Source organism: Durotheca rogersii (genome assembly GCF_024521655.1).
Source record: "Durotheca rogersii strain YMJ 92031201 chromosome Unknown GGS23scaffold_12, whole genome shotgun sequence".
Taxonomy (NCBI): Eukaryota; Fungi; Ascomycota; class Sordariomycetes; order Xylariales; family Xylariaceae; genus Durotheca; species Durotheca rogersii.
In genome coordinates, this window is record NW_026251243.1 from 220,162 (window position 1) to 242,946 (window position 22,785).

Consider the following 22,785-nt stretch of genomic DNA (forward strand, 5'->3'; position numbering starts at 1 on the left):
ATTCAGGTCCCTGTGATACGGCCCGCTGCTTAGTGTAGGAGGCGTCTCATCTCGTACGGATATTCTCGGGCGCGCAATGCGCAATGCGTCGGGCCCCAAGCCTTGTGCTAGGATTGTAGGACACGTTTACTTGGTTTTTTTTTTCACTTTCTGAGGCGGGGCGAAGGGGGGGGAGGACCCATCAGTGAGATTACCACTAATCTACGAGGACATCTCGCGAAGCTGCGATATGCGCCGGCCTGTACGTAGACCACGGGCGAGACTCATCGCCTGGAGCACGCGGCTCCTACATGTCACGGCTGCCACACGAAGTGGCCTGGGGAGATTAACCTAGACACAGACAGGTCTAGAATAGAAGAGATTTGGCTGTGCCCCGGCGCTGCCGCGCTCTGGGATGTAGACTGGGACAGCAGAATCTGTGTCCACTCAAACCCACCTCGTGTGCACCGACCGAATACACCCAGCCCCCGCGCAATTGGATAGGAGGAGGTATCGGGGCGAGTACATGCAAATAGCGTTTAGAAGGCCGTACGGGAGTCAACATCTTCTGCCCCTCCCCCTCCTCCTCCCCCGAGTGCTCAACGAGTACGGGAGCAAAGTTCTGTTTAAGACGGCGGCTGATAATCTTCAGAGCCTCGCCCGCCTCTTTTCTCGTCCTGCTTCCGGCAAGGCATAATCATAGATATGAAGTATGAGGACGTCGCCGCGGCCGTCATCCGTAACGGCGAAGACCAGAGATTTGTTACTACCTTCACCAGGGGAGATCTGTACCCCGTGTGCCGACACGAACCCGTCGCGTAAAACCGTAGCCTCTTGACATCGATGTTACTAAGGCAGACAAGACCAACAGAGCTGCTTGACGAGTCCCATCTTGACGAGCTTTGTGGTTAACAGCCCAGGGGCGACAGGGTGGATAGTGTCAACGAAGATTCTGTGAGTTCCCTTGGGCTTCAAGACATTAACCTAGTGGGCGCTGGGGTTAGACTTGCCGTTGGGATCGCTTGGAGTCGTGGAAGATTCACAAAATACAACCGGAGGTCGATTGCGTATTACCTAGGTAGTTCGCTGTCCACATTCCGTTGTGGTCCAGAGTTAAACTACCCCTGCCGGGTTCCTGACTCCGGCTCCGCAGTCTGTACATCTCAGGGATCGTCGTCCCGTGGGCAGGAGCGGGCTTCGTAGGTGCGCAAGCCGTCAGCACAAGCTCGATTCCAGCAGGACGGCGTATTGCTACTGTCTCTCTCGATAGGTAACTGTGGCACCCGTTGGCTCTCCTGGTACAAGTACGAAGCGCACGCAAGGGTCGGCTGGATGGCCGACTGAACAGCCTGGTGTTAATAATAGCCAAGGGAGGACTGTCCAATGAAACGCGAATCACGAACATCAAACATAACGCACAGCTGTAGGGTAGTCCCTTAGGCGAGGCAAGAACCAAGCTGGCCCCTAACAGAGTCGACGTTCGCTCAACATCTTGCATTGCCTGCCAAAGAGGCCTTGCCCGAAGGAGGAGATCATGGGAGGTTTCGGTGTTGCTAAAAGCATCACCAGCTTTGCACCGTAATATATGCTCAGTCGTCTGTGTGGTTGTGGATGGTAAGCGGTTGTGAAGTAGTAGTTGGGAAATAAGAAAAAAAAGGGCTGTAGTAAGAACAAGTCATCAATTCCTGCTTGCCTAGGTAGCTGATGAAGTGAAGATTGTGTATGAATGGGTGTGAAACCCATACATATACATAAGAAAACCCTACAAGAGCTAGTCTAACCGCACTATTAAAAATTAATAAAAAATCCCCACACAACCCTTTAATTATCAATCTTCGGAGTTTTTCTTTCTAATCGTACATACACGATGCAGGCTTATATCGGCAGTATTCTCTTATGTAGCAGGGCATCCTGTATATGTACCTAGGCAACTTATATACCTGATATCAACAGGTACCTACCTACGTAAGCTTACCTACTACGCACCTAGCTAAAAGCACAACCCCGCAATCACCTAAACAATGACTATAGTAGGTATAGGTATATCGAGCTAGCTGCCGGCCTTAGTTAGCTTAGCCTAGCGCAAACAAAATTCGGACGCCAGCAGCACCGAAAGGCACTTAACTTAGGTCGCAACAGCAAGGCTCTCCTTCATCGGATCCACCCCCCGATGCAAGAAATCCTGCATAGGGCTGCCTGGCGAAATGGTATCGCGTCACTTTCCGGTCCCCGGAACATGGTGAAGATTGCGGGTTCGAGTCCCGTGGTGGTCGTCTACTTTTATCTTTTGCCTCTTTGAAGCCTCACATGCATCTTCTCCTACCCGATCAAAACGACAAAGTTTGTTCTTCCTTCACCGATCGATATTTTCCTCCTTCTATCTCCTCCTACTTTCTCCCTCTTTTTTTCTCTGTTTTACTCGTGTCTGCTTTTACCTTTTACGACGGCCCCCATCAAATGAATGCAGCTAGTAGGTATAAATAAAAAGCGCTCAATTGGTGCATGCTCTTCCTCTCCCCTGCTTCGCTTTCTAGTAAGCCTCAGCGTATGGGTATGCATATACGTATACAGAGGTCCCTTCTAAACACTCGCTCAAGCCGACGGGCCATCAATAGCAACCCCCTACCATATAGCCTGATGGTAGTACCAAATCATATCCTCTCCCTCTCCATTATCCCCCCCTCCTTCTTGCTCTCTTTCCTCCTTCTCCTTCCCGCTCTCCTTCTCCTTCTCCCTCTCCCTCTCCCTCTTGCCCCCCCCCTCTCTCTTGCTCCCCCCCCTCCCTCTTCCTCTTCCCCTCCCTCTTTCTCTCTCTCTTGCTCCCCCCCCCTCCCTCTCCCTCTTCCTCTCCCTCTCCCTCCTCCTCTCCCTCTCGCCCTCCCTCTTGCTCTCGCTCTTCCCCTTCCCCTTCCCCTTCCCCTTCCCCTTCCCCTTCCCCTTCCCCTTCCCCTTCCCCTTCCCCTTCCCCTTCCCCTTCCCCTTCCCCTTCCCCTTCCCCTTCCCCTTCCCCTTCCCCTTCCCCTTCCCCTTCCCCTTCCCCTTCCCCTCCCTCCTGTAGCCAGCGCATCGAGTTGGCCCAGTAGTAGTCTCCTTCCAACATATCCTTATACAGCGGCGAATCGCGCGGGACGTACTCTTCCAGCTCGTCCATCAGCCAAACCTTGCGGGCGAAGTATTTCAGGGCGTTGACGCTCACTACGACATCCACCTCCCCCGGCTGCCGGGGCCGGCGGAACATCTTCTTAAAATCCAGTTCCAAGGGCCCCGAAACGTCGAACTCCGGCGGGTGCGCCCGGGTCCGGGTGATTTGGATTTTCTGACTCTCCACCTGCACGACGGTGAAATCGGGACTCTCGCCCGCCGTGTCCGCAGCGGCCTCGGGGAGCCGCGAGAACTCCTCCTCCCACTTCCCTATCCTAATCATGCCCTCGTGGCGGTAGATCTTGACGATGATGGAGAGGTTGACTCTGGGATTCGTCCGGGTGAAAAAGTCCTCCATCTCCTCCTCTAGCTGCTCCATCGAGCTAGAATCCCCGGCGTGGATGACTAGAGATGGCGCGTCCTTGCTTGAGGAGGGGCCACCGCTCATGTCGGCCTCTGGGTTGCCGACGAAGCTGGTCCAACCCTGAACCAATCCCAGGGCTTGCATTGTAGATATGATCATATCGTAGAGACCGTGGTGGAGCTCTTCGTGGGCCAGCGTCTGGACCATGAGGAGCGCAGTCTGGGTGTTCCCGCCAAAATGCCGGAGCTTGAGCTTGAGCCCGCGCTCGGTTATCGCCGAGCGAATCAGTTTGTATTGCTCGTTGGGGATGCCTATACGCACGACGATAGTTAGCAGACGTGAGCGCCAGGCGTAGGTTGCCGAATTTACATGCCGGTGATCACAAAAGAGTTTTCGCGGTTGCGGTTGGCGACCTGGTCGAAGAGATTGTCGATCGTGGTGAAAAGGAGGGTTCGGGTGGTGAAAAGGAGGGTTCGGGTGGTGAATTGCTCCGGCAATCGTACTGCTGTCGTCGCCGCCGGACCACGAACTTCAGGAGGTGCGGAGCGGGATCGCGGTAGCCGTGGCGATGACTATAGCGAAGGCGATGCCATGATCCACGCACTGGGCCGGGCTGGGCCGGCCACCAGGCACTGTAGCAGCACACAGGCCTATCAGGTCGATTCTTGTATGGTGCACAGGAGACCGGTAAAATACCTAGGTAAATAGCGAGCAGGGGAGATAGAGGATAAAGATGCAGCTCGGGATGCCAGCTTGGTGCAAACAAGAAGGACGATGAGAGGAGACTCGAGATCAGATGAGAAGGGTGGAAGCCAGCTTGCCTCCATGAGACTGTCGCCTGAATTTATGTCCATCACGACTCCTTCCCCCCCTCTCCCCCTCCCTTGCCTATCTATCTGTCAGGTACGATGCGCTTACATTTACGCGCCCCCCCGAAGAAGGTGTGCCGGAGAGATGTATCAGAGACCCGCGAGACGACGTGAACCTCGTGTATAGTTCCGAATCCCGTCCACCCCCTTAATTTTTATCGGCGGGGATTCCGACAGAATAGCCAGGCATGCATATCCCCGTTATATACCTATATATCAGGTCTATATATCAGGTCTATCGTATATATCCACCACTTTTTAACACCAAGTCTAGACAGAAACCAAAAGTGCCTCGCTAGTCGCTTCGGTATAGTCCTCAAGGGGCTTGCGACCCGCGTCGCGTCCTTGGCCGTTGCCAGGCGAGCGAGGGGAAAGATCAGCTAGCTAGTCGCCCACCCGCGCTCCCTCTTGAACCATCTAATGGTGTCCATGCCCGTCTGCACGCGCATGCCGATCCGCGCGTCCAGTATGAAGGCTTCCCATCTGGCCACCTTCTCGAGCCACGACTGACATTCCTCCGTCTTCTCGCGCAGCCACTCCTCCTCCTCCTCCTCCTCCTCCTCCTCTTTCTCTGCGTCGCTGCCGTCGCCATCGCTCTTTCGCGCTTTGCGTTTTTGCACCTCGACCCAAGCGAGTGCCGCCATCTCGTAGTTCGCCGCCGGTAGCGGGTAGTCGTCCCTGTTGCCGTCCTTGAAAGCGAATCTGCAGCTGCGGGTTAGTCCACGTTCAAGCACCCCCAGGTCGTCATTGTCGTCGTCGGTGTCCGTCTCCGCGTATAGCGATACTTACTTGTCCATGGCCAGGACGCTGTTTAGTAGTTCGCGCGACTCGTCGTACTTGCCAAGCGACCGCGCCACCGCCGCCCGGCAGACGTCGCGCACTGCCTCCTCGTCTATCTCCGCCATAATCTGGCTCCGCGCCTCCTTAGGCGCCGTCAGCCGGCCCCAGGACAGCATCTTCTCGGACATCTCGAGGTCGTGCGAGGACATCTTCTTCGCGCCGTTCCAGAGGAAGATCATCTCCTCCACCGGGCTGACGCCGACCGCGTCGGCAAGGTCGACGCCGAGCTTCTTCGACCTGTCTTCCCACTTCTGGATCTTACGCGCGACAAACTGCTCGAACGGGAGTGGCTTGGCTAGAAAGCGTTTCTTACCCGCGACCGTGGGCGCCTTGCGAAAGAGCTCTTCCGCCTTCTTCTTGTGAACTTGTGCTCGGGACACATCTCCGGCCGTGCCATGAAACGCGTTTCGGTAACTCTCCAGCTCGGCGGATCCGGCCATGTAGTAGTAGAGCGCGTGGCTCCAATCGTTGAGCTCGATGCAGTAGAGGAAATTGTCTCGCATGTCGGGGAAGTCGTGAACGTACATGGAGCACACCGCCGTCTCGAAGTTGTTCAGCGCGCTGACCTGTCGCATCTTCGATTTCGTGTTGCTCTTGAGTATCTTGAGGGAGCCGCGCAAGTCCTTGCTATGTCCTAGCACTCGAGCCTCTTCAAATCGCCAGAGCCCGCTGTCGGGATACCGCGAACGCATCAGCGCGATCAGGGCCGAACATCTCGACCGCGGATATCCGACGAGCGCACCGTTCTCGACATCTTCTTCGGAGGGGAGAATGTCCGAAAAGCTCAAGAGACCGTTGTAGTAAGCCAGCAGCATGAGCCCGGCCACGGCCCCGTTGATATTATCGAACTGGGAGCTCTGCCAGAGCATCTGCACGCCTCGCTCTCGATCGCCCTTGAAGCCGATTATGGACAGCAGACGTGAAAAGGCCGGCGGGACCATGGAGAGGATAAGCAGGAGAGAACCGAAGCACATATTGGCGCCGCTGTGCACGAAAATATCGACCGGATTGTTGAATATCTCCGAGTCGGGACTAACGCTGAACCCATTAGGGAACGTGGGGGTAATCGGCGTCTTCGCCTTCTCTGCCGGTGGTTTTGAGGTAGCATTGGAGTCCAGGGATAATCGGCTGAGTTTCTCCTCCGCAGACTCGGTGGGCTTGCTAAGGTGACCCCCGTAAGTCAACGGTGTCTGCGCTCCAGAGTGGGCCTCATCTGCGTCTACGAATTCGAGATCAGTATCGTCCGTATCGTCGTTAGAGCTACCACGGCCGCTGGCGATCGAATGCGAAGATGGAGTATTCTGCCCTTTGGCGGCGCCCGAGTGAAGGCCCTTTCTCTTCAGATAAGCGGCCTCGGACTGCATGAGCCCATCGACGGTGATATAAGCTTTTCGTAGCTTGTAGAAACCTCTGAGGCCCTCGGTCAGACTCTCGTGCAAGACGGCTACGATGGCGGACATAAGCTGGGCGTCTGCCAAGACTAGCGCGAACTCGCTCCCCGGAGGATAGATCCTATCCTCGCTAACCCCGCCGGCAGTTCCAGCCTCCCTCTGAGCCTTTTTCAGCCCATTCCACGCGCTGGTCTCGCACTGGTTGAGGCGATCGCTCGCTTCTACCATGATGGCTTTCTCGAATCCGAGAATGCTCCTCATGAACGTGCAGATACCCATCCCCAAGTGATGAAAGGCCGAGTCTCCTGTTCGCAGCCTCTCCTCCGCGCCGTCGATGTCGTCGTTCATGATCAGGGCGGCGCCGATCATGGCTTCCTCCATCTGGGCGATCTCCTGAGCGCGAAGATCCACCTGAGACACTGCCGGACTTGAGCCCGAGCTGGATCTCGGGGTGGAAGCCCGGAACCAGGCCCCTAGGCGACTCATGGTATCACGGAGCTCGGAAGCATACGATGATCTTGGGGAAAGGTCAAAAGGCGTCGGTGGTAGGGGGCGAATGGCTATGCACCGAAGGTTGCTGCTCCACTCCCACGGGTGTTCCGGGTTATTGTGGCGACGCGACCTTTGTTATCGGAGATAATTCAGAGGCACGACGCCGAGGCGGATGGGTTCTCCCTCTAAGCCCCGTGGTTAAAATTTGAGAGAGCAGACAACGGCTCTAGAAGAAGAATCAAAAATGCTTCCCCCTAGCTATAAAAATAAGCTGCGAATAGCTTATGTAAAGTGAGGACGGGACGGGCAGGCTCCGGTAGGATGGATGCGTGGATGGCGCGAATGCCGGAACGTGTCATATCTAGCATGTAGGTACGTAACCCTCGTCCTTCGAATGGTGGCTGAAATTCGAAATCACCGAGCCATTCCTGCTTCTGGCCGAATTGGGGGGGACGGACTCGAGAAGCGAGGGTGAGTTAGACAAGACAGGCTGACGTCGCAAAGCCCAGGGCAGACAGGATTTCCATACCTATATTCCCCTGGCTACGTATGTCTGTACGGCATGTAAGGGATTACTGTGAAGAAAGCGGTGCGGACAGGGGGCTACCTACCTACCTAAGTAGGTATTAAACGAGACTTGGGGGGGGAACCTTGAGAGAGGTAGGAATATCTAGGTCCGGCGGCGCAAGAAATGTGGAAGAAAGGAGAGAGAGAGAGAGAGAGACGGAAGAGGGAGAGATGCACTGAGACTCAGCACACGAGATAGAGGTTAAGGCAGAGGCGAGACGGCGGACGTACCTCTTCCCAGGTCTGGATGCACAACGAAACCGCGTAGGGGAGAGGTAGGGAGCAGCCAACTTAGGCGGCCTACGTGAGGAGGTACATGGTACGCCCTGTCGCAGCGCCCCGATTAGGCGGCCGGGTGCCGCCCTAGCGGTAAGGTTGAGCCCCAGAGGATGCCTTGGCTGCCAGCGGATCGCCTCGTAGGGGCCTGTAACAGGTACAATGATACGACGCGATAAGCCGTCCGATCTGCCTGCATCTCCCGAGACTTGTCGGAACGCGCAACGATTGGCTGAGCGGCGATAAGCCCAGGCTAGCCTCGGAGCATCGGCCCTTACCACACCCGTCGGCTAGGTGCGACCCATCGCAGCCCCGCTCCCGGACGTATGCAACAACCCGATTGCATTCCCCTAACGGGACGTCTCCTTACCACTCGACCTTAGGTAATTTGCCCACAGGCACACGGCCGTTGACGTCGGCAAGAGAGCCCAAGCCCAGCTTCAAAGCCTTGTTTCCTGTTCCCACACGCGCCCTCGTCCCTCTCAGCCTTGCGGGACACACGAGCCAACCGGGAGACGAGCTGACGGATCTCAGAGCGCGCGAAGCCATCCCTAGCAGCTAGGTACATCCGTCCGTCCACCCATCCATCCATCCATCTACATATCCCTCGATATTTCCCGCGCCCCAAGTTCCCCCTTCCAATTCCGCCACCGCGTCCGCACCAAGCTGAAACGACGCGAGCAGCAGAACCCGAATACCACCGACCCGACAGCCACCGCCATGGCCGCGCCCACCAACACGCAGGACAAGTCCGCCGGCGACGCGAAGCCGGAGCAGCCGTCGTCGTCACAGCAGCAAAAGTCCGCCGCCGCGCTCGAGGAGGACGATGAGTTCGAGGACTTCCCCGTCGAAGGCAAGCCTCCCTCCTTCCCCCCCCCCCCTACCCCCCATCTCAAGCAGAAACCCCACAGACAGAGAGAGGGGGAGGGAGAGAAGCACGACCAAATGCACCCCCTGCTAACCGCGCCGCAGACTGGCCCGCGGAGGAGACCGAGGCCGCCGCCGTAGCGGCCGCGACCACAACGACGGGCGCCACGGGCGCCGACGGCACCGGCACCGCGACGCAGCACCTGTGGGAGGAGAGCTGGGACGACGACGACACGTCGGACGACTTCTCCGCGCAGCTGAGGTATGCACACCGCTCGGCATCGCACTCCCCCCGTCCCCTCTGCTCTCGGTCCGCGCGCAGCAGTATCCTAACATGTCCGTCTCCAGGGAAGAGCTCAGGCGCGTCGAGGCCGCGAAGAGGCGATAGCTGGGCCCTCTCTCTTTTTCTCTGTAGAGAGCCGCGCACCCACGCACCCTTCCTCTCGTCCCGTTTCTTTCCGACTCTCCCTGCGTGTCTCCCTCTCGACGCGGCTCCAACTATATTGGCGCAGATCCGCTCTACGGGACGAGTAACAACAACTAAAAACAAGAAAAAAAACCGCCACTCCGACCTGCGGATGTTTACGGCAGAGGGATGGGGCCAGGGTGGGGGAAAGCAAGAGAGCATGGCCAAAAGATAAGAGTTATCGTACCGTAGCGGTCTGGCTTGAATTGGGGGTGCGTCCGGCCGGTACGGCTGGGGCCGGAACAGGGATATGTTAATCAAGGTAGACCCAAAGCAAAAGAAAAAGGAGACCAGAGACACGTATTCGCGTGTCTCTTTTGGTGGCACGGAATGGGAGTGGAGTTTCATTTCAGTCGCCGATGCCAAACAGCTGTTGTGCATCGCAACCTCCGTATGCTTGCTGCTCCTACCCCTATTCCCATATGCTTTCTCCCTTCATTTACCTAGGTTGGTGGGTATATGAAGATCCAAGTGCCTGAAGGTTGGCATGGTACCTACCTACGTAAGTCTTAGGCAAAGCAGCAAGACTCTGCACATACGAAACCTAACGAAACCTGACAAAAACCAGCACATCTAAACCCAGCCAAAGTTTGATCGAAATTTGGTATTCATCTCTAAGTCGGGGTGATTTTCTCTAGCAGTGGCAGAATCTCGTACCTAACGAGGCCGATACGTAAAAAAACGCAGTTGGGTGCTACTAAAAACAGGATGCCCTCTCCCCTGGAATCATCCAGGCCTCCCTGGCCGAATGTACCGCGTATTAAACCAACACCTGAGCCCTATCAGTCCAAGGAGAAACGTTCCACCGTATCACGGCTTCTCCTGCACCGCTTGATCCTCTCCTGCTTCAACCCCGATGGCCGATCCCGGTTCATAGCCGCATCGGCCTCTCTGACCTTCATTTGGTGCTCAGGGCCACCACACCGGGGAGTGCCTTGCCCTCGAGCAGCTCGAGCGAGGCGCCGCCGCCGGTCGAGACGTGCGAGCACTTGGCCTCGGCGCCGTACTTAGCAGCGACAGTGGCAGTGTCTCCGCCACCGATAATGCCAATCTTGCCGTCAGCGACTGCCGCGGTGAAGGCGTCTAGAGTAGCCTTGGTGCCGTTGGCGAACTTCTCAAACTCGAACACGCCGGGGGGGCCGTTCCATAGGATGGTCTGGGCCGAGTTGATGGCCTCTTGGTACAGCTTGATGGACTCGGGGCCGCAGTCGAGACCCATCCAGCCCTCGGGGATGCCTTCCTTATCGGTGGCAGTGCCCGTCTTAGCGTCCTTGTCGAATTTATCCGCGGTCACGTAGTCGACGGGAAGGACCACCTTGACGTTGTTCTTCTTGGCCTTCTCGATCAGCTGAGCGACGTTCTTCGAGCCGGCCTCGTCAAAGAGAGAGTTGCCGATGCTGACGCCCTCGAGAGTCTTCTTGAAGGTGAAAGCCATGCCACCGCAGATGATGATGCTGTTAACCTTGTCCAGAAGGTTGTCGATAAGCTGAATCTTGTCAGATACCTTGGCGCCTCCGAGGATGGCGAGGAAAGGACGCTTGGGTGATTCAAGAGCCTGGGCGAAGTAGTCCAGCTCCTTCTTCATTAAGAAACCCGCAGCCTTCTGAGGCAGGTCAACGCCAACCATAGATGAGTGTGCTCGGTGAGCAGTTCCGAAGGCGTCGTCTGAACCAATGGTGGTTAGCCTAAGTGTCATTGGTGCGTTGTCAAGCAGGGAGAGAAGAATATGGCGTACGAGGCACTTGGGGGACACTTACTGATATAGACATCGCCGAGGGCAGTCAACCCCTTGCGGAATTCGTCAACCTTGGCCTTGTCGGCCTTGACCTTCTTACCCTCGGCATCCTTTGACGATCCCTCTTCCTCGGCGTGGAAGCGCAGGTTCTCCAGTAGGACGACCTGGCCGTTATCCGCCTTGTTCACGATGGCCTCGACCTCGGGTCCGACAGAGTCCGGTGCAAACTCGACGCTCTTGCCCAGCAGCTTCTCCAACTCGGGCACGACGGGCTTCAGGCTGTACTTGGGATTGACCTTGCCATCAGGGCGGCCAAGGTGGGACATGAGAATGACAGCCTTGGCACCGTTGTCGACGGCATACTTGATGGTGGGGATAGCCCCAGCAATACGCTGGTTGTTTGTGACCTTCTTGTCGGCATCGAGGGGAACGTTGAAGTCAACCTAGCACGAGCAGATAGTATGTCAGTTTAGTGAGTAAGAGCTTGGAAGTAACAAAACCTTGCAGCATCCATTGCTAGCAGGGTAGGAGTAGGCAGATCATGCAAACGGAGGGGAACGTATTTAGAGCGGAAGGGGGAAGAGGGATAGATTTCGGCCTCACATACCCGGATGAGCACCCTCTTGCCCTTGAGGTCGACGTCAGTGATGGACAACTTGCTGGAAAGAGACATTCTGGCGGAGGCAGGGCTTCAATCGGTGGTTTTGGCGCACAGGAATCTCTGTGGGAAGAAAGAGGGAGCGGTTACGATGAGAAGACGGAAAGAAGCGGGAAGCTGAGGTATTTGGAGGAATTAGAGACGAGCTGGGATTTTGTCCAGCGAGAGAAGGAAAAGCCCGCAGTACCCCGAGCAACGACAAACAGCAGCAGCAGCCAACAATCAGCTAAAGACGGCGGTTTCCCTACCTACCTACCTATATAATACCTTAAGCAGGTCAGTAGGTACCTACCCGCATGCGTTCGGCAGGTACTTTCCATACAACCACTCCAGGTCTATAAAGGCAGGTATAGAGTACGCCCGGACTAGCCTCTCCGCATATGCGGACTACGCAGAATACAACCAACCGCCTTAGCTATCCGTAGGAATAGCCGGGTACTATGTACGTACGCTGGCTACGATAGTTAGTACCTGTAGGTAGGCACCTACTAGAGAGAGATGGGCGGTTGTATCTCATAATGGAGGGGTAGAGGGGTAGCAGCAGCCCGCTGGCAAGAAAAAACCACTGCTCGGTGGGGTGAGGTCAGGAAGTAGGACGGGTGACGTCCGCTGCATTAGCCTGCCACGCTAGGGAACCGAGGTACCTCCGCCACTGAGAAAGGCGGTTGCCGGTACCTGCGAATCCCCGCCTTGCTGCACACCCGTTCCGAAGCTGTCCATAGGAGATGCCCGCCTAGTATCTCCAGGTCGCCCGCCTCCGGCTCCCCGTTCTTGCTTAGTTGCCGTCTCTCTCTGCCCGTTAGAATATGTCTAGGCCCGGATGTTCGTCCGAGTGGTGTGACTACTATTATCTGCCCATATTTCCTCTCCGTCCTCTGCACCTCCCTCCTTTTTCCCTTCCCTCCCTCTTACACGTACGCTACCGAACCGAAGTCTCTTCTATCGACACCTCAGATCCCCCCCCATGCCCTCCCAGCCGTCTGGTCTGGCCACCAAGACATGGGTGTGTCACGGCTGGGCAGTTCTGGGCGGTTATGCCTCGTATTAGATTCTCGAGGAGGGCATTGATCCAGTTGGGCCGACCTGATATCTTAAGCAGGTGATTATATAGGTTCCTATGAAGACGGGATTCGGTAGCATTGTGCAGATTCATATACACAACCAGTCAAATATGCCTCGGGACGGTGTGGATTCGACATGCCCAGGTATGGAGGTGAGAAAGAAACAGTTCGTTCTTTCGTTGGCTGTGTGGGGGGGTTTTTTTTTAATAAACAAATTTCTTTTGTATAACCGTATAATGTATAACCGTACAACTATACCTTCCCTCGAGTTCTATTAACCCAAGCGTATGCAAGAATTCGAGAAGCGAGGGGGTAAACCGTACCCCATCGCATCGCACCGCGTTAACGTGTTCAGCCGGCCTGAAACCACGGATGCCCCTGCGACGCCAAAACCCCAGCCAAGCCGACCGATTCCTCCCGGACACGTCTGTTAGAGCAAGAAAAATGTGGGTGTAGGCAGCTAGTAATTTTACTGGAGCCGGATACGAGGAGAATACGGCGCCGACTTTTGCAGCTCGGCATCTTCCGACGCATTCGTGAGCGAGAGGTACGCCGTCCAAGAGATACCGATCGTGGACACGAACGGCTATAATCAGTGATCAGTAACCTGGAAATCTCCCGTGGGCAGGCATCGGAGTGTCGACTCACAAGTTGGTATTGCACAGGCATCAACCGAAAATTGATGATCTGCACGGCGGGCCACACCATCAAGTTGGCCTTGAGGGTCGGGACGAACATGTCCCTAAGCTTGTGCGCCACCGCCCTCCGGCCACCTCCTTCGGCGACGGTCATGACGGTAAAGAAGCACGCGATGCCGAACGGCGCAAAGATCAGCTGGTCGAAGGCCACCCGCTTCATTGCCGGCGCGAACGCGCTCGTCTTAGTGATGGGGAACGCCCGCGACAGGAAGCTGAACCACTTGTATTGTAGAGGGGCCATGGCGAAACCGTAGGCCATGAATCTCGTCAACCTTTCGAAGTCGAAGGCGGGCGGCAGGTTTTTCGATTCGGGCATCAGGTCTCGTTCCCAGGAATCCTTGCGGTCCAGCTCGTGGATCTCGATGGCGATTCTTTCATCGTCCGAGATGCCGACGGACTTCTGCAGTGCTCGCTGCTGAACCGAAGTGATGGTTTGGGCAACAGTATCGGCGATACCTCCGAGAACGGCGTTGGTTACCATCATGGTAAGGACTAGAGCGAACAGTGTGAGTTCATGACAGGGGCACGAGCAGAAAGCGGGGAGGCGAAGCAAGAGGGAATACCTGGTCGTCCATCGTAGTAGGCGTTGAACCGCGATGCCAGCCGCGCGATGATGGCCATCTCGATGAAGAAAATGACGGCATGGAGGAGGGGCTAGGTAGGCGAGAAGACACAAGTTAGCAAGCCGAGCAGGGGCGTAGAAGTGAGTAGAACCGTCGTCTTGTCTGTGTATGTATGTGTGACTCTGTCGACGGCGGGCGTATGGGAGTGGCTGAGGGGATTGGTTGTGTGAGAACGATCGTGGCAGATGTGATGGCGAACGGGGGCGACGGGAGAAGGGCCAAGGCCGGCCAGAGAGGAGATGTGTCGTGAACGTACGATGCGATCGAATATGAATTTGCTGTTGGCGGCGCGGGCGAAGCGTCGCTTGGTAAGTTCCCAAGACATGGCGAGAGAAGTGGGTAATATAGCCAGATGGAACAGAGTAGAACAGGAGCACTATTGGCAAGGCCCGTCGTCGAAGCTCGCGGGGGGGGGGAGGCAATCAGGCTTCACAGAGGCCGGTCGTGCGCGCTGGCTGGGTCTTGGGGGTACCGTTTACGAATCGATGACGACAGATTGAATAACTCGAGGGGAACCCCGATAAGGGAAAGAGGCCCCGTTCTCCTCTATTCGTACCCTCGTCCGACCCGGAGCCCCGGTGGCCTTCGCTTTCCTATGCTCGTGTTAAGATGTCTACCCGCGGGTAAAGGAGAGAAAGAGCGTGAAGAAGGGAAAATCTGTAGCACTCGGGCGAGGTCAGGAGGAAAGGAGAGCATTGAGTCGATCCCGGGTGCTTCCACGTCGGAAGTAAAAGGGGATTGCGCACGCGGATGGTCGAGGGCTACGGGCACTGGCTGGAGAGCGGAAGAGATTACTACTGCTACCAGGTACACAGTATCTATCAAATACTAAGGTTACTTGCGCAGGCGGCAGTACACAGTACACAGCCGGTCCCGATCGGCACATCTCCTCCGCAACCCCTTGTAACACTGGCCGCTACCTCCGTACCTTTTATGGCCAGCCTGTAGGAGCTGCTTATAATAGCCGAATTTCAAGTTTTTATGTGTACTGAGAACCTAAGGTAGACACCTATGCGCTTCCCCTAGGAGGTACCTAGTACGTCATCGACCAGACGTTCCCAGGGAGGTACCTGACTAGCAGCATAGGTACCTACCTAGGTAACCACTGCCCAGAATATCGGTTTGTCTCGATTAGAATATTCCTTTAAATAGATATACCAAGCTCATTCATTAGCCATGTGCCTTGCTAGGACGAAGGTAGGCTGTGTATATATACTACGTACAATTAGTATGAATCCAGTGGGACCCGCAATCCATTCAGGACGCATTTGCTCTTAGCCGAATATGCATACAGTGATATATTCTTCTATCGAACATGGAAGTTGCCATAAGAGTATAACCAGTGTGGACCTACCAATCGACTCCGGCCACTTCTAGGATCATCTTAATGCCACTCTTGTGTGGCCAACTCGTAGCAACAACCGACCGCAGTGCAGTGCTACTCCCAGCTATTAAGCATGGAGCCAAGGTGGCCTTTGGGCCGATCTCACAAGACGCCGTATTGCTGCTCACATTGCCCCAACTCCGGAAATGGAGTGCACACGCGCGGGTCAGTGTCCCTACTCACCTGTCCGAAGCCCCCGACCAGCGCAGTCAAGCTCCTCTCGGAATGGTAGGGGGGTGCAAACACACCCAAACGTTGGGATCAGAGGGGGACACAATGCGTAGGGGCCTTTGCCCTCACCGATGTTGGAGAACGGAAGGGGACCAAAGCCCTAGCCTAGGTTACCTATTACCAGGAAATTATCACCCATCGCATACCGTTCGATGGCGAAGGTGACCCGGTTAAACGATTCGCCAGCCACGCGTGTAGACAAATCAGCTAACTCGACTCTCCCAGCCTACGGCATTCCCGAGAGAGCGCCTCAACCCGACTTGCCGAAGGAAATCTCATCAATGAGGGGCAGTGGTTGGCCGCCCTCGTTGTCCCGGAGCAGGTTCGGGTTGGCGCGCGGCACCACCTGGTGTTGTTGTGCCCGCCGAACGCGTCCTAAGATGTCATTGTCGTCCCGCCGACTCCTACCTCGGCCGCAGACAGTACATGCCTTCGCGCGACGGCGACGTAAACTCCTCTATCCCCGGCCTCTACCATCGCAGGAAGCGTCACGCGGCCGCCGTTGTGTACCCGGTGGAGGCTCAGGTTATTGTGGGAAATGGTGCCGCCAAGAGCATCTGGCCGTTTGATTTTATGCTCAAGACACCATGACAGTATTTGTGATGGCTGTTTGCTCCTTTCCCGATTGGGTCACTTCAATGTGAGCTCAAACACAAGCGTACAGTTGAGCGTTGTGTCCAGTCTCGTAACACGTGGTATAATATGCCGGCCTGCCTCTACAACACTTATTACAACCGGCCTAGGCATGCAGAGCAGCCCGAGAAGACGTCATTGCCACCCCTCGAGACACCCACCCAGATGACGTTGGTTGACATAGGATGATGTTTCAGCTAATTATCCTGGTATAGGGTGTTTCCGCACTATTGCTGCCTGAATCTCTATATGGCCATGTCGCGAAGCCTATGTGTCGAGAACACATACACAGGGACGCGGGCGATGTGTGCGCTTCTTTTGCTCATAACCACAGCCACGCGGGTGGTTAACCCATACCGAGCAGAAAACATTGGTTCTAAGGTAAAGTCAAGTATTTCCTTGTTAGTTCTTCACCTCCATGAGACGACCCATTTGCCTCGCATCACCCCTGCTGAAGGATGGGTTGACGAAAGGCTACCTGCCATGACCGGTGCCACTATGACTTTGACTGAGGACCGTGGGAAAGACAATCCCCGGCGTGGTTTGATTATGGGGTTACGATGGAGAGTATAAATATATAATATTGTCGAATATCATTTTAGACACGGGGTTGGGTGCGTATAAATAGATACCTGATTACGAATTATTAGACTGTAGATGTCCATGGCTGACATTCTAGTTTGGTTGTTGGTTGTGGCATCATCCCAGCATGATAGGCAACGCCGCCCAGCCTTGGGAACGAGATTCTCTTTTTAACACCCGTAACAGCCCATCTCCCATCTATTACGCCTAGCTGAGTGCGAGAACTCGGGTCTCTTATCTAGCTGCCGGGACGAATATCACATGTTCACACGCAACCTCAGCCTCCCAACACTCGACTCCCCTTCTAACCCCCCTAGCTGCACTATGGGAATTTCTGACAATGCTGATGGTGCCTTAGTTAGCTATGGCAGTGATAGCGTCAGATCTGCCGCCTGCCTTGTTCCTGGGGTACTGCGATGTCTAACACGATGTCTCCGGGGTCAGAGGCCAACCGGACCTCAGGGACGCCATGGGGTATCACGCGGTGAGCATACGGCTCCTCATCCGAATCAGGCGAATATTGCTCAATTAGGAGCCGTTACTAAGCTCCGTCGTCCTCAACTGTCAGCAATATTTGATATTCTGGTTTATCATCGCTTAAATCTGACATCCCCGGAAGGCAACTGCGTTAGAACGGCTCCCTTTTTCTGATGTCAGCAGATATTCCCACCCACGACTACCGATGCTAGTCTCCCCTCTTCCAATAACACCGAGACCTAGGTGACATCACGAAATTGGCGGGTATTGCCACCTTATAGCCGATCCTGGTGTTGATAGTATCGGAAGAAACCCCAAATAATGAAGGGTAGCAGGATATCGATCCCTCGGCAAAATATGCCGGAGGTCTGTCTCGGGGTCTCGTCCTGGCGTGCCCAGATACTCGGATTCTCCATCCACTTGAAGCCGTATAGCATCTTGTCTGGGAGCTAATGAGAAAGTTGCACGCATACTCTCAAGGAGCTCGAGAATGCAACAGTATCAAACTTGCCGGTCTAATTTGAACAAAAATACTAGGCCTGGGTGCCCACAATAGTTCCCTATGTCACGTAGATACATGACCTCCTCTATTGTCGTGGGAATAGAGAAAAGAACCCGCCGTCTATCTTCTCCATCCGTAGCCCATGTCCGCCACAACGCCAACCTCCATATCAAGGCAAATGAGCACACCCATCTTTTAGGTAGACGTAGACCAACCTTTTCCCCCCTCCCCCCCCCTAGAAATCCAACTCCCCTTCGCATTCCCGTCTCAGCGTCGCTCTATTCAGCGCGAACCGGGCTTCCGCCGCGACGCGCCGGCGTCGTCGTCGTCGTCGGACGACTGGTTGACGTAGTAGTCGGGGCTGTTGTTCTCGACGTTCATCATGGCGGCGTTGTAGCGCTTGAAGGCGCTCTCGACGAGGAGGCCGACCTCCTTGCGGTTGCGGCCGATGACGCCGACGGCGAGCAGGGCCTCGGTCTCCTCGATCCAGTCCTTGAGGCGGCGGAAGCCGATGCAGTCCTTCTCGAGGCGCTCCGGCTGCCCGGAGCCCTTGATCAGCGCCAGCGTGCCCGCCAGCACCGTGTTGAGCGCGCCCATCACCGTGATCACGATCTCGTACCGCCCCGACGTCGGCCCCATCGCCGTCAGCGCCGCCCCGATCACGATCTGCACGAAGTAGCACAGGAACAGGAACACGTTCAGCAGCGCGTGGTGCAGCGACTTCTTCCGCTGCGAGTCCAGCACCGACTTGTAGATCCCCACCGCCGACTTGCGCCCTTCCTCGAGCGTGCCGCTGTCGGCCCCCGCCCGGTTGTAGTTGATCCCCAGCGCCTTCCGGAAGATGACGAGGTTCTCGTCGTTCGGCCCGCGGATAGCGAGGCCCGCCGGCTCCCCCCACGACATGTTGGTGTCCGCCTTGAGGGGCATCGGGTCGATCGGCGTCGGGTTGGTCTGCGCATGGTTCTGCGCCGAGGCGGGCGGCTTGGGCGGCCTAGGGACCGAAGGCGAACCTAGCTGAGGGACAGAAACCCTCGAACCCGGTGTAAGGAGGGGCGAGTGGACATCTTTGGCATCGGACATGATCGTAAACGAGTGCGTATAGCCACGAATGTAGTATAATGGTGTCCGCCTGTTTCAAGACTGGGGACGGAAATACCTGCGGTTCTCAATGACACCAATGTCAGAAACGACTTGACTAGAGGGAAACCTCTATCTATCTATATATCTGGTCGGTATAATGGTTAATTCTGGGGGGCATGTATGTCATCTTGCGGTTGCCAAGCGGTCATATCCCGCGGCACTGACCCTACTAGTCTTCTCTCGTGCTTGTCATTGCTCACACACTCATTCATCGGTATAAGACGTCGCTAGTTGCTCACATAATTCTTCGGGGACCCCTGGATTCTAAAAAAGGGTTACATTGGGATGATCGTTTCACGTGTTCCCGCCAGAAGTAGGGTGTTGGTTACATTATCGAAGCCATATCAGTTGGTAACGGAAAGAAGTGTGAATATCAAAGTAATCGCGAGGCTATACCGCCCGGAGGAGCAGGTGTATGGTCATCGGTATTTGCGATGAGATGAGACAGCCTGGTATCCTTTTAGTGCGATAATAATCACAGGGCGCGAGCCGAGCGGCTGATCATCTCGAAAGGGGTGCTTTCACCTCGCCTCGCTGGCAGGGGTGAACCAACACCTACCCCCCGAGTGGATAGGATTGCGATTTTCAGTATGTCGACTCGTGTCGGTCGTTTTTCCTTTGGACTTGTGACCGTGGACGTCATGATCCAGCTCGGTCATCGCCGAGAAGACACGATATCTGCCACTGGAGCGAGCCCCTGATGCAAGCATGAGTTGCTAATAATATCCCACCGCGCTGCTAGATACAACAATCTCTACTAACGCCTTTCAAGTCTTTACCTAGCTATGCTAGTATAACGTAATTCGCGAGTAGTAGCCGTCTAGATTCTCCCCTTGTCGAGTTCGGGTTGCTTGGCTCACTAGGTATCACCGTCCGTGAGTAACTTAGAAATCCCTCGCACATGGGCTCCGCCCGAAGCCCGGGGATCTTATCATTCTCGACTAAGTGAGCAGCACCTGACTGCTCGGATTTATATATAGGTACGTAACGGTATGCTTCTGTGGCGTAGCAACCTACCCATATATGTCAACGTACCCTAACGAGGAAACTTAGGCTCGTCTACCTACGTTTTATTGTGACGCCATGCCATATACTATCCGGTACAATGGGATCATCGGCCTGAGTGGCGGAGCCCGTAGTATGCATTTTTCTAAGAGTAGGTATGTCCCGCAATATTCTTAATTATGTCAGTATCTAGCTCCGTATCTGAAGTTATTTGTACAACTTTTAGGACGGGTACAGGCTTATACGGTCTGCTCAACGTTGGCGTAATAAGATATAGGTGAGTACTTATCGTGTGCTGTTATTTGGGAACAAGGGACAAAATAAACTAGACGGACGGCCACGTGGAGATAGTGATCTGTAGGTAATTCAACTCGAACTGAAAGCACTTACGGCTGAAGAGTCTGATTCTTGGTCCTAGACGTTTTCATGCCTCGTGCCTGGAAGGAGAGCGTGACAAACTCACGATACACGTTGCTCTCCAGGGGCTCAACCGTAAAGAGGCTGATCCATTCGGAAGCATCGCCTCTAAGAGGAGAGATATTTAGGAAGGGGAGGAAGGGTTCGTAGATTATGAGTCAATATTGCAAGCTAACCGTTGCTTTATGTACATCACTACGTACGTGAGATATACAGATGAATTCTTTCCTCTTCCTAAAGGTAATATTAAGGATCCGACTCCTCAGTACTCATACGTACGTAATCAACACCTACCAATGATCACGTGCAAGTCGAGAAGAGATGCCCAGAAATATATACCTTTCCCGCCAGCAATATATTGATTCTCATTGCTCCCTCACCATCACAACGAAACCCATCACCGCGGCCCTTCGGTCAGTAGTAGGCACCTCGAACTCAGGGTTGAGTTGGGGGCTGCGACGCCCCGTAGCATACGATCGTCGTGTCGGCTCGTCACCTCCGCTCCGCCACCTGCACCCAGAAGTCGTCGATGAGAAAGCTCGAGTAGCCCCGGCACCGCCAGGGGGACTCTGGGTTGGCGACTTGGAAGTCGAAGTTGCGCAGGAGCTAGCCGGACTCTCTCTCAGCACCGGCACTCACTCGCTTCCGCACTAGAGAGCGTAGGTAGGCGGAGGAGACTCACCTCGACAAAGATCTTGTTGAGCTCGAGCCAGGCGAGCGTCTTCCCGGGGCACATCCAGCGGCCGTGGCCGAAGGCGAGGTCGACGTGGCGGAGGAGGCGGGCGCGCGCGGCGGCATCGCCCTCGAGGAAGCGCTCGGGCCGGAACACGTCGGCGTCGGCGCCGAACGCCTCGCGGTCGCGCAGCAGGCTCCAGAGGTTGACGAAGACGCCCGTGCCCGCCGGCACGAACGCGCCGCACACCGTGTCGCCGCCCGCCGGCACCTTCTTCGGGAACCCCGTAATCGCCGGCGGCACCATCCGGATGCCCTCGTGTATCACCGCCTACCTCCGTCGTCAGCTGAGAAGGGGGGGGAGCTGAAACGCGTCTTGGCGGCATCGGGCGACTCCATCCTCACCTGCAAATACGGCAGCCTCTTGGCTTCCTCGTTCGTGATCGGGCTCGAGATGCGCCCCTCGCGGATGCCCGCCGAGATCTCCTCCTGTAGTCTCCGGTAGATAGCCGGCGCGGTGAACAGATGTAGTAGTACGCCTCGGATCGCCGTGGTCGACGTCTCGGACCCTGCGGGCACTTGGACGGCGAGTTCCAGCTCGCATTCCCGGCGCGTCAGCCCGTGTTTGATCCACTCATCCTGCGCGGGAGGCCGGCTTAGCGATACGACGGTCATATAATAGTGCGCAGCTTAGTACGGCTGAGACAGTGCCCGAGGAGAAAAGGCGCGTTGCCACTTACGAGCATGCACCCTTCAGCAGTCTCTCGGTGCGTACTCTCGCTGAAGCGCTTCTCTACGATCCCCTTGATAATTCTATATAATTGCACCAACATCAGCCGAGGAGACCAGCAGACGGATCGCTTCTCCGTGAGACTCACCCTAGAAACCTCCCCATCCCCTTCTCGTCGGTTGGCTTGGGGCCCGCTATGCTGAGGAAGAAGGTCGACGCGAAGAAGTCGCGGAAGAGCGGGATCATCATGAAGGAGTGCAGGAAGGGGACGACGTTATCCGCGATGGAGATGAAGTCGAAGTGATCCGTCTCGCTGACGAGGTCGCCCCACGGCTCGCCCGAGCCCACGAGCGTGACGAGGTCGACTTGGAAGAACCGGATAAGTCGGCCAAAGTCGACGATGCTCGTCCGGCCGTCCGTACCGGCGCAGTTCTTCCTGAGCACGTCCACGAGAACTGCGATCTGCGAGTCGACTTTCTGCTCCAGGTTCACGGCCCCCTTGCCCGCGTAACCAGACCCGATCTGGGCCTTCCTCTTGTCGTGCTTGGCGGTATCCGGCTCGGACAGGACGCTGTGCCCGTAGGGGTCGAACTGGATGCTCGCGTACCAGTCACCGCGGCCATACTCCGAGCGGACATTGTTTATATGCCACAAGGTCTGCGGGTCGTATACGAGCAGCTCGTTGGGGCCTATGCGCATGATCTTCCCGTACTTGCCCTGCTCTTCGGCGAGGATATGGTGCATACGGCCGGACCTCATGGCGAAGTATCCCCAGAGATACGAGAAGGACGCCAGGCTGGGCCCGGGAAACTTCCTCAACCAGTGCCATGATATGACTACCACGATGAGGCGCCATACGATAAAGGCAACGAAGACGGTCGCGATAGCAAGACTACTTTGTGAAGCGAACATGGGCGAGTCAGTCCAGGGAGACATTTTCACAATCAGACAGGCTTTATCCTATAGCTATAACCCGTTAGGCAAG

At 55.7% G+C, this 22,785-nt stretch overlaps 8 protein-coding genes and 1 non-coding gene across 9 annotated transcripts; 4 read left to right on the forward strand and 5 right to left on the reverse strand.

Moving 5' to 3' along the window:
• Positions 1-1,415: 1,415 nt before the first annotated feature.
• GGS23DRAFT_597339 (uncharacterized protein) lies at positions 1,416-7,070 on the reverse strand (the record flags this gene model as incomplete). Its single annotated transcript, XM_051518609.1, has 5 exons — positions 1,416-1,443; positions 3,114-3,795; positions 3,988-4,013; positions 4,750-5,055; positions 5,143-7,070. The coding sequence occupies 5 exons, from the start codon at positions 7,068-7,070 to the stop codon at positions 1,416-1,418; spliced, it is 2,970 nt and encodes a 989-aa protein (XP_051371247.1).
• GGS23DRAFT_t55 lies at positions 2,170-2,252 on the forward strand. The gene has a single exon. It is a non-coding gene; the product is annotated as a tRNA-Arg (tRNA).
• A 1,193-nt stretch (positions 7,071-8,263) lies between the features above and the next one.
• On the forward strand, positions 8,264-9,832 carry GGS23DRAFT_570674 (DSS1/SEM1 family-domain-containing protein). The gene is made up of 3 exons (XM_051516529.1): positions 8,264-8,772; positions 8,892-9,048; positions 9,135-9,832. The coding sequence occupies exons 1-3, from the start codon at positions 8,640-8,642 to the stop codon at positions 9,172-9,174; spliced, it is 330 nt and encodes a 109-aa protein (XP_051371248.1). The 5' UTR covers positions 8,264-8,639; the 3' UTR covers positions 9,175-9,832.
• On the reverse strand, positions 9,833-12,181 carry GGS23DRAFT_570677 (putative phosphoglycerate kinase PgkA). The gene is made up of 3 exons (XM_051516530.1): positions 11,595-12,181; positions 11,010-11,430; positions 9,833-10,917 (listed from the first exon to the last, which is right to left on the reverse strand). Exons 1-3 carry the CDS (start codon positions 11,658-11,660, stop codon positions 10,151-10,153), a joined length of 1,254 nt encoding a protein of 417 aa, XP_051371249.1. The 5' UTR covers positions 11,661-12,181; the 3' UTR covers positions 9,833-10,150.
• Positions 12,182-12,930: 749 nt separating this feature from the next.
• On the reverse strand, positions 12,931-14,527 carry GGS23DRAFT_80933 (uncharacterized protein). The gene is made up of 5 exons (XM_051521299.1): positions 14,284-14,527; positions 13,968-14,058; positions 13,355-13,896; positions 13,130-13,292; positions 12,931-13,066 (listed from the first exon to the last, which is right to left on the reverse strand). Exons 1-4 carry the CDS (start codon positions 14,350-14,352, stop codon positions 13,176-13,178), a joined length of 819 nt encoding a protein of 272 aa, XP_051371250.1. The 5' UTR covers positions 14,353-14,527; the 3' UTR covers positions 12,931-13,066; positions 13,130-13,175.
• Positions 14,528-15,330: 803 nt separating this feature from the next.
• On the forward strand, positions 15,331-16,368 carry GGS23DRAFT_80987 (uncharacterized protein). The gene is made up of 2 exons (XM_051521300.1): positions 15,331-15,691; positions 15,868-16,368. The coding sequence occupies exons 1-2, from the start codon at positions 15,415-15,417 to the stop codon at positions 16,209-16,211; spliced, it is 621 nt and encodes a 206-aa protein (XP_051371251.1). The 5' UTR covers positions 15,331-15,414; the 3' UTR covers positions 16,212-16,368.
• GGS23DRAFT_81003 (uncharacterized protein) lies at positions 16,126-17,702 on the forward strand. The gene is made up of 3 exons (XM_051521301.1): positions 16,126-16,282; positions 16,491-16,656; positions 17,044-17,702. Exons 1-3 carry the CDS (start codon positions 16,230-16,232, stop codon positions 17,506-17,508), a joined length of 684 nt encoding a protein of 227 aa, XP_051371252.1. The 5' UTR covers positions 16,126-16,229; the 3' UTR covers positions 17,509-17,702.
• Positions 17,703-18,030: 328 nt separating this feature from the next.
• Positions 18,031-19,207, reverse strand: GGS23DRAFT_570690 (uncharacterized protein). Its single transcript, XM_051516531.1, has one exon. The coding sequence runs from the start codon at positions 18,914-18,916 to the stop codon at positions 18,119-18,121; it is 798 nt and encodes a 265-aa protein (XP_051371253.1). The 5' UTR covers positions 18,917-19,207; the 3' UTR covers positions 18,031-18,118.
• A 1,564-nt stretch (positions 19,208-20,771) lies between these two features.
• GGS23DRAFT_610225 (cytochrome P450) lies at positions 20,772-22,736 on the reverse strand (the record flags this gene model as incomplete). Its single annotated transcript, XM_051520320.1, has 5 exons — positions 20,772-21,004; positions 21,081-21,401; positions 21,476-21,709; positions 21,811-21,883; positions 21,949-22,736. 5 exons carry the CDS (start codon positions 22,734-22,736, stop codon positions 20,891-20,893), a joined length of 1,530 nt encoding a protein of 509 aa, XP_051371254.1. The 3' UTR covers positions 20,772-20,890.
• Positions 22,737-22,785: the final 49 nt, after the last annotated feature.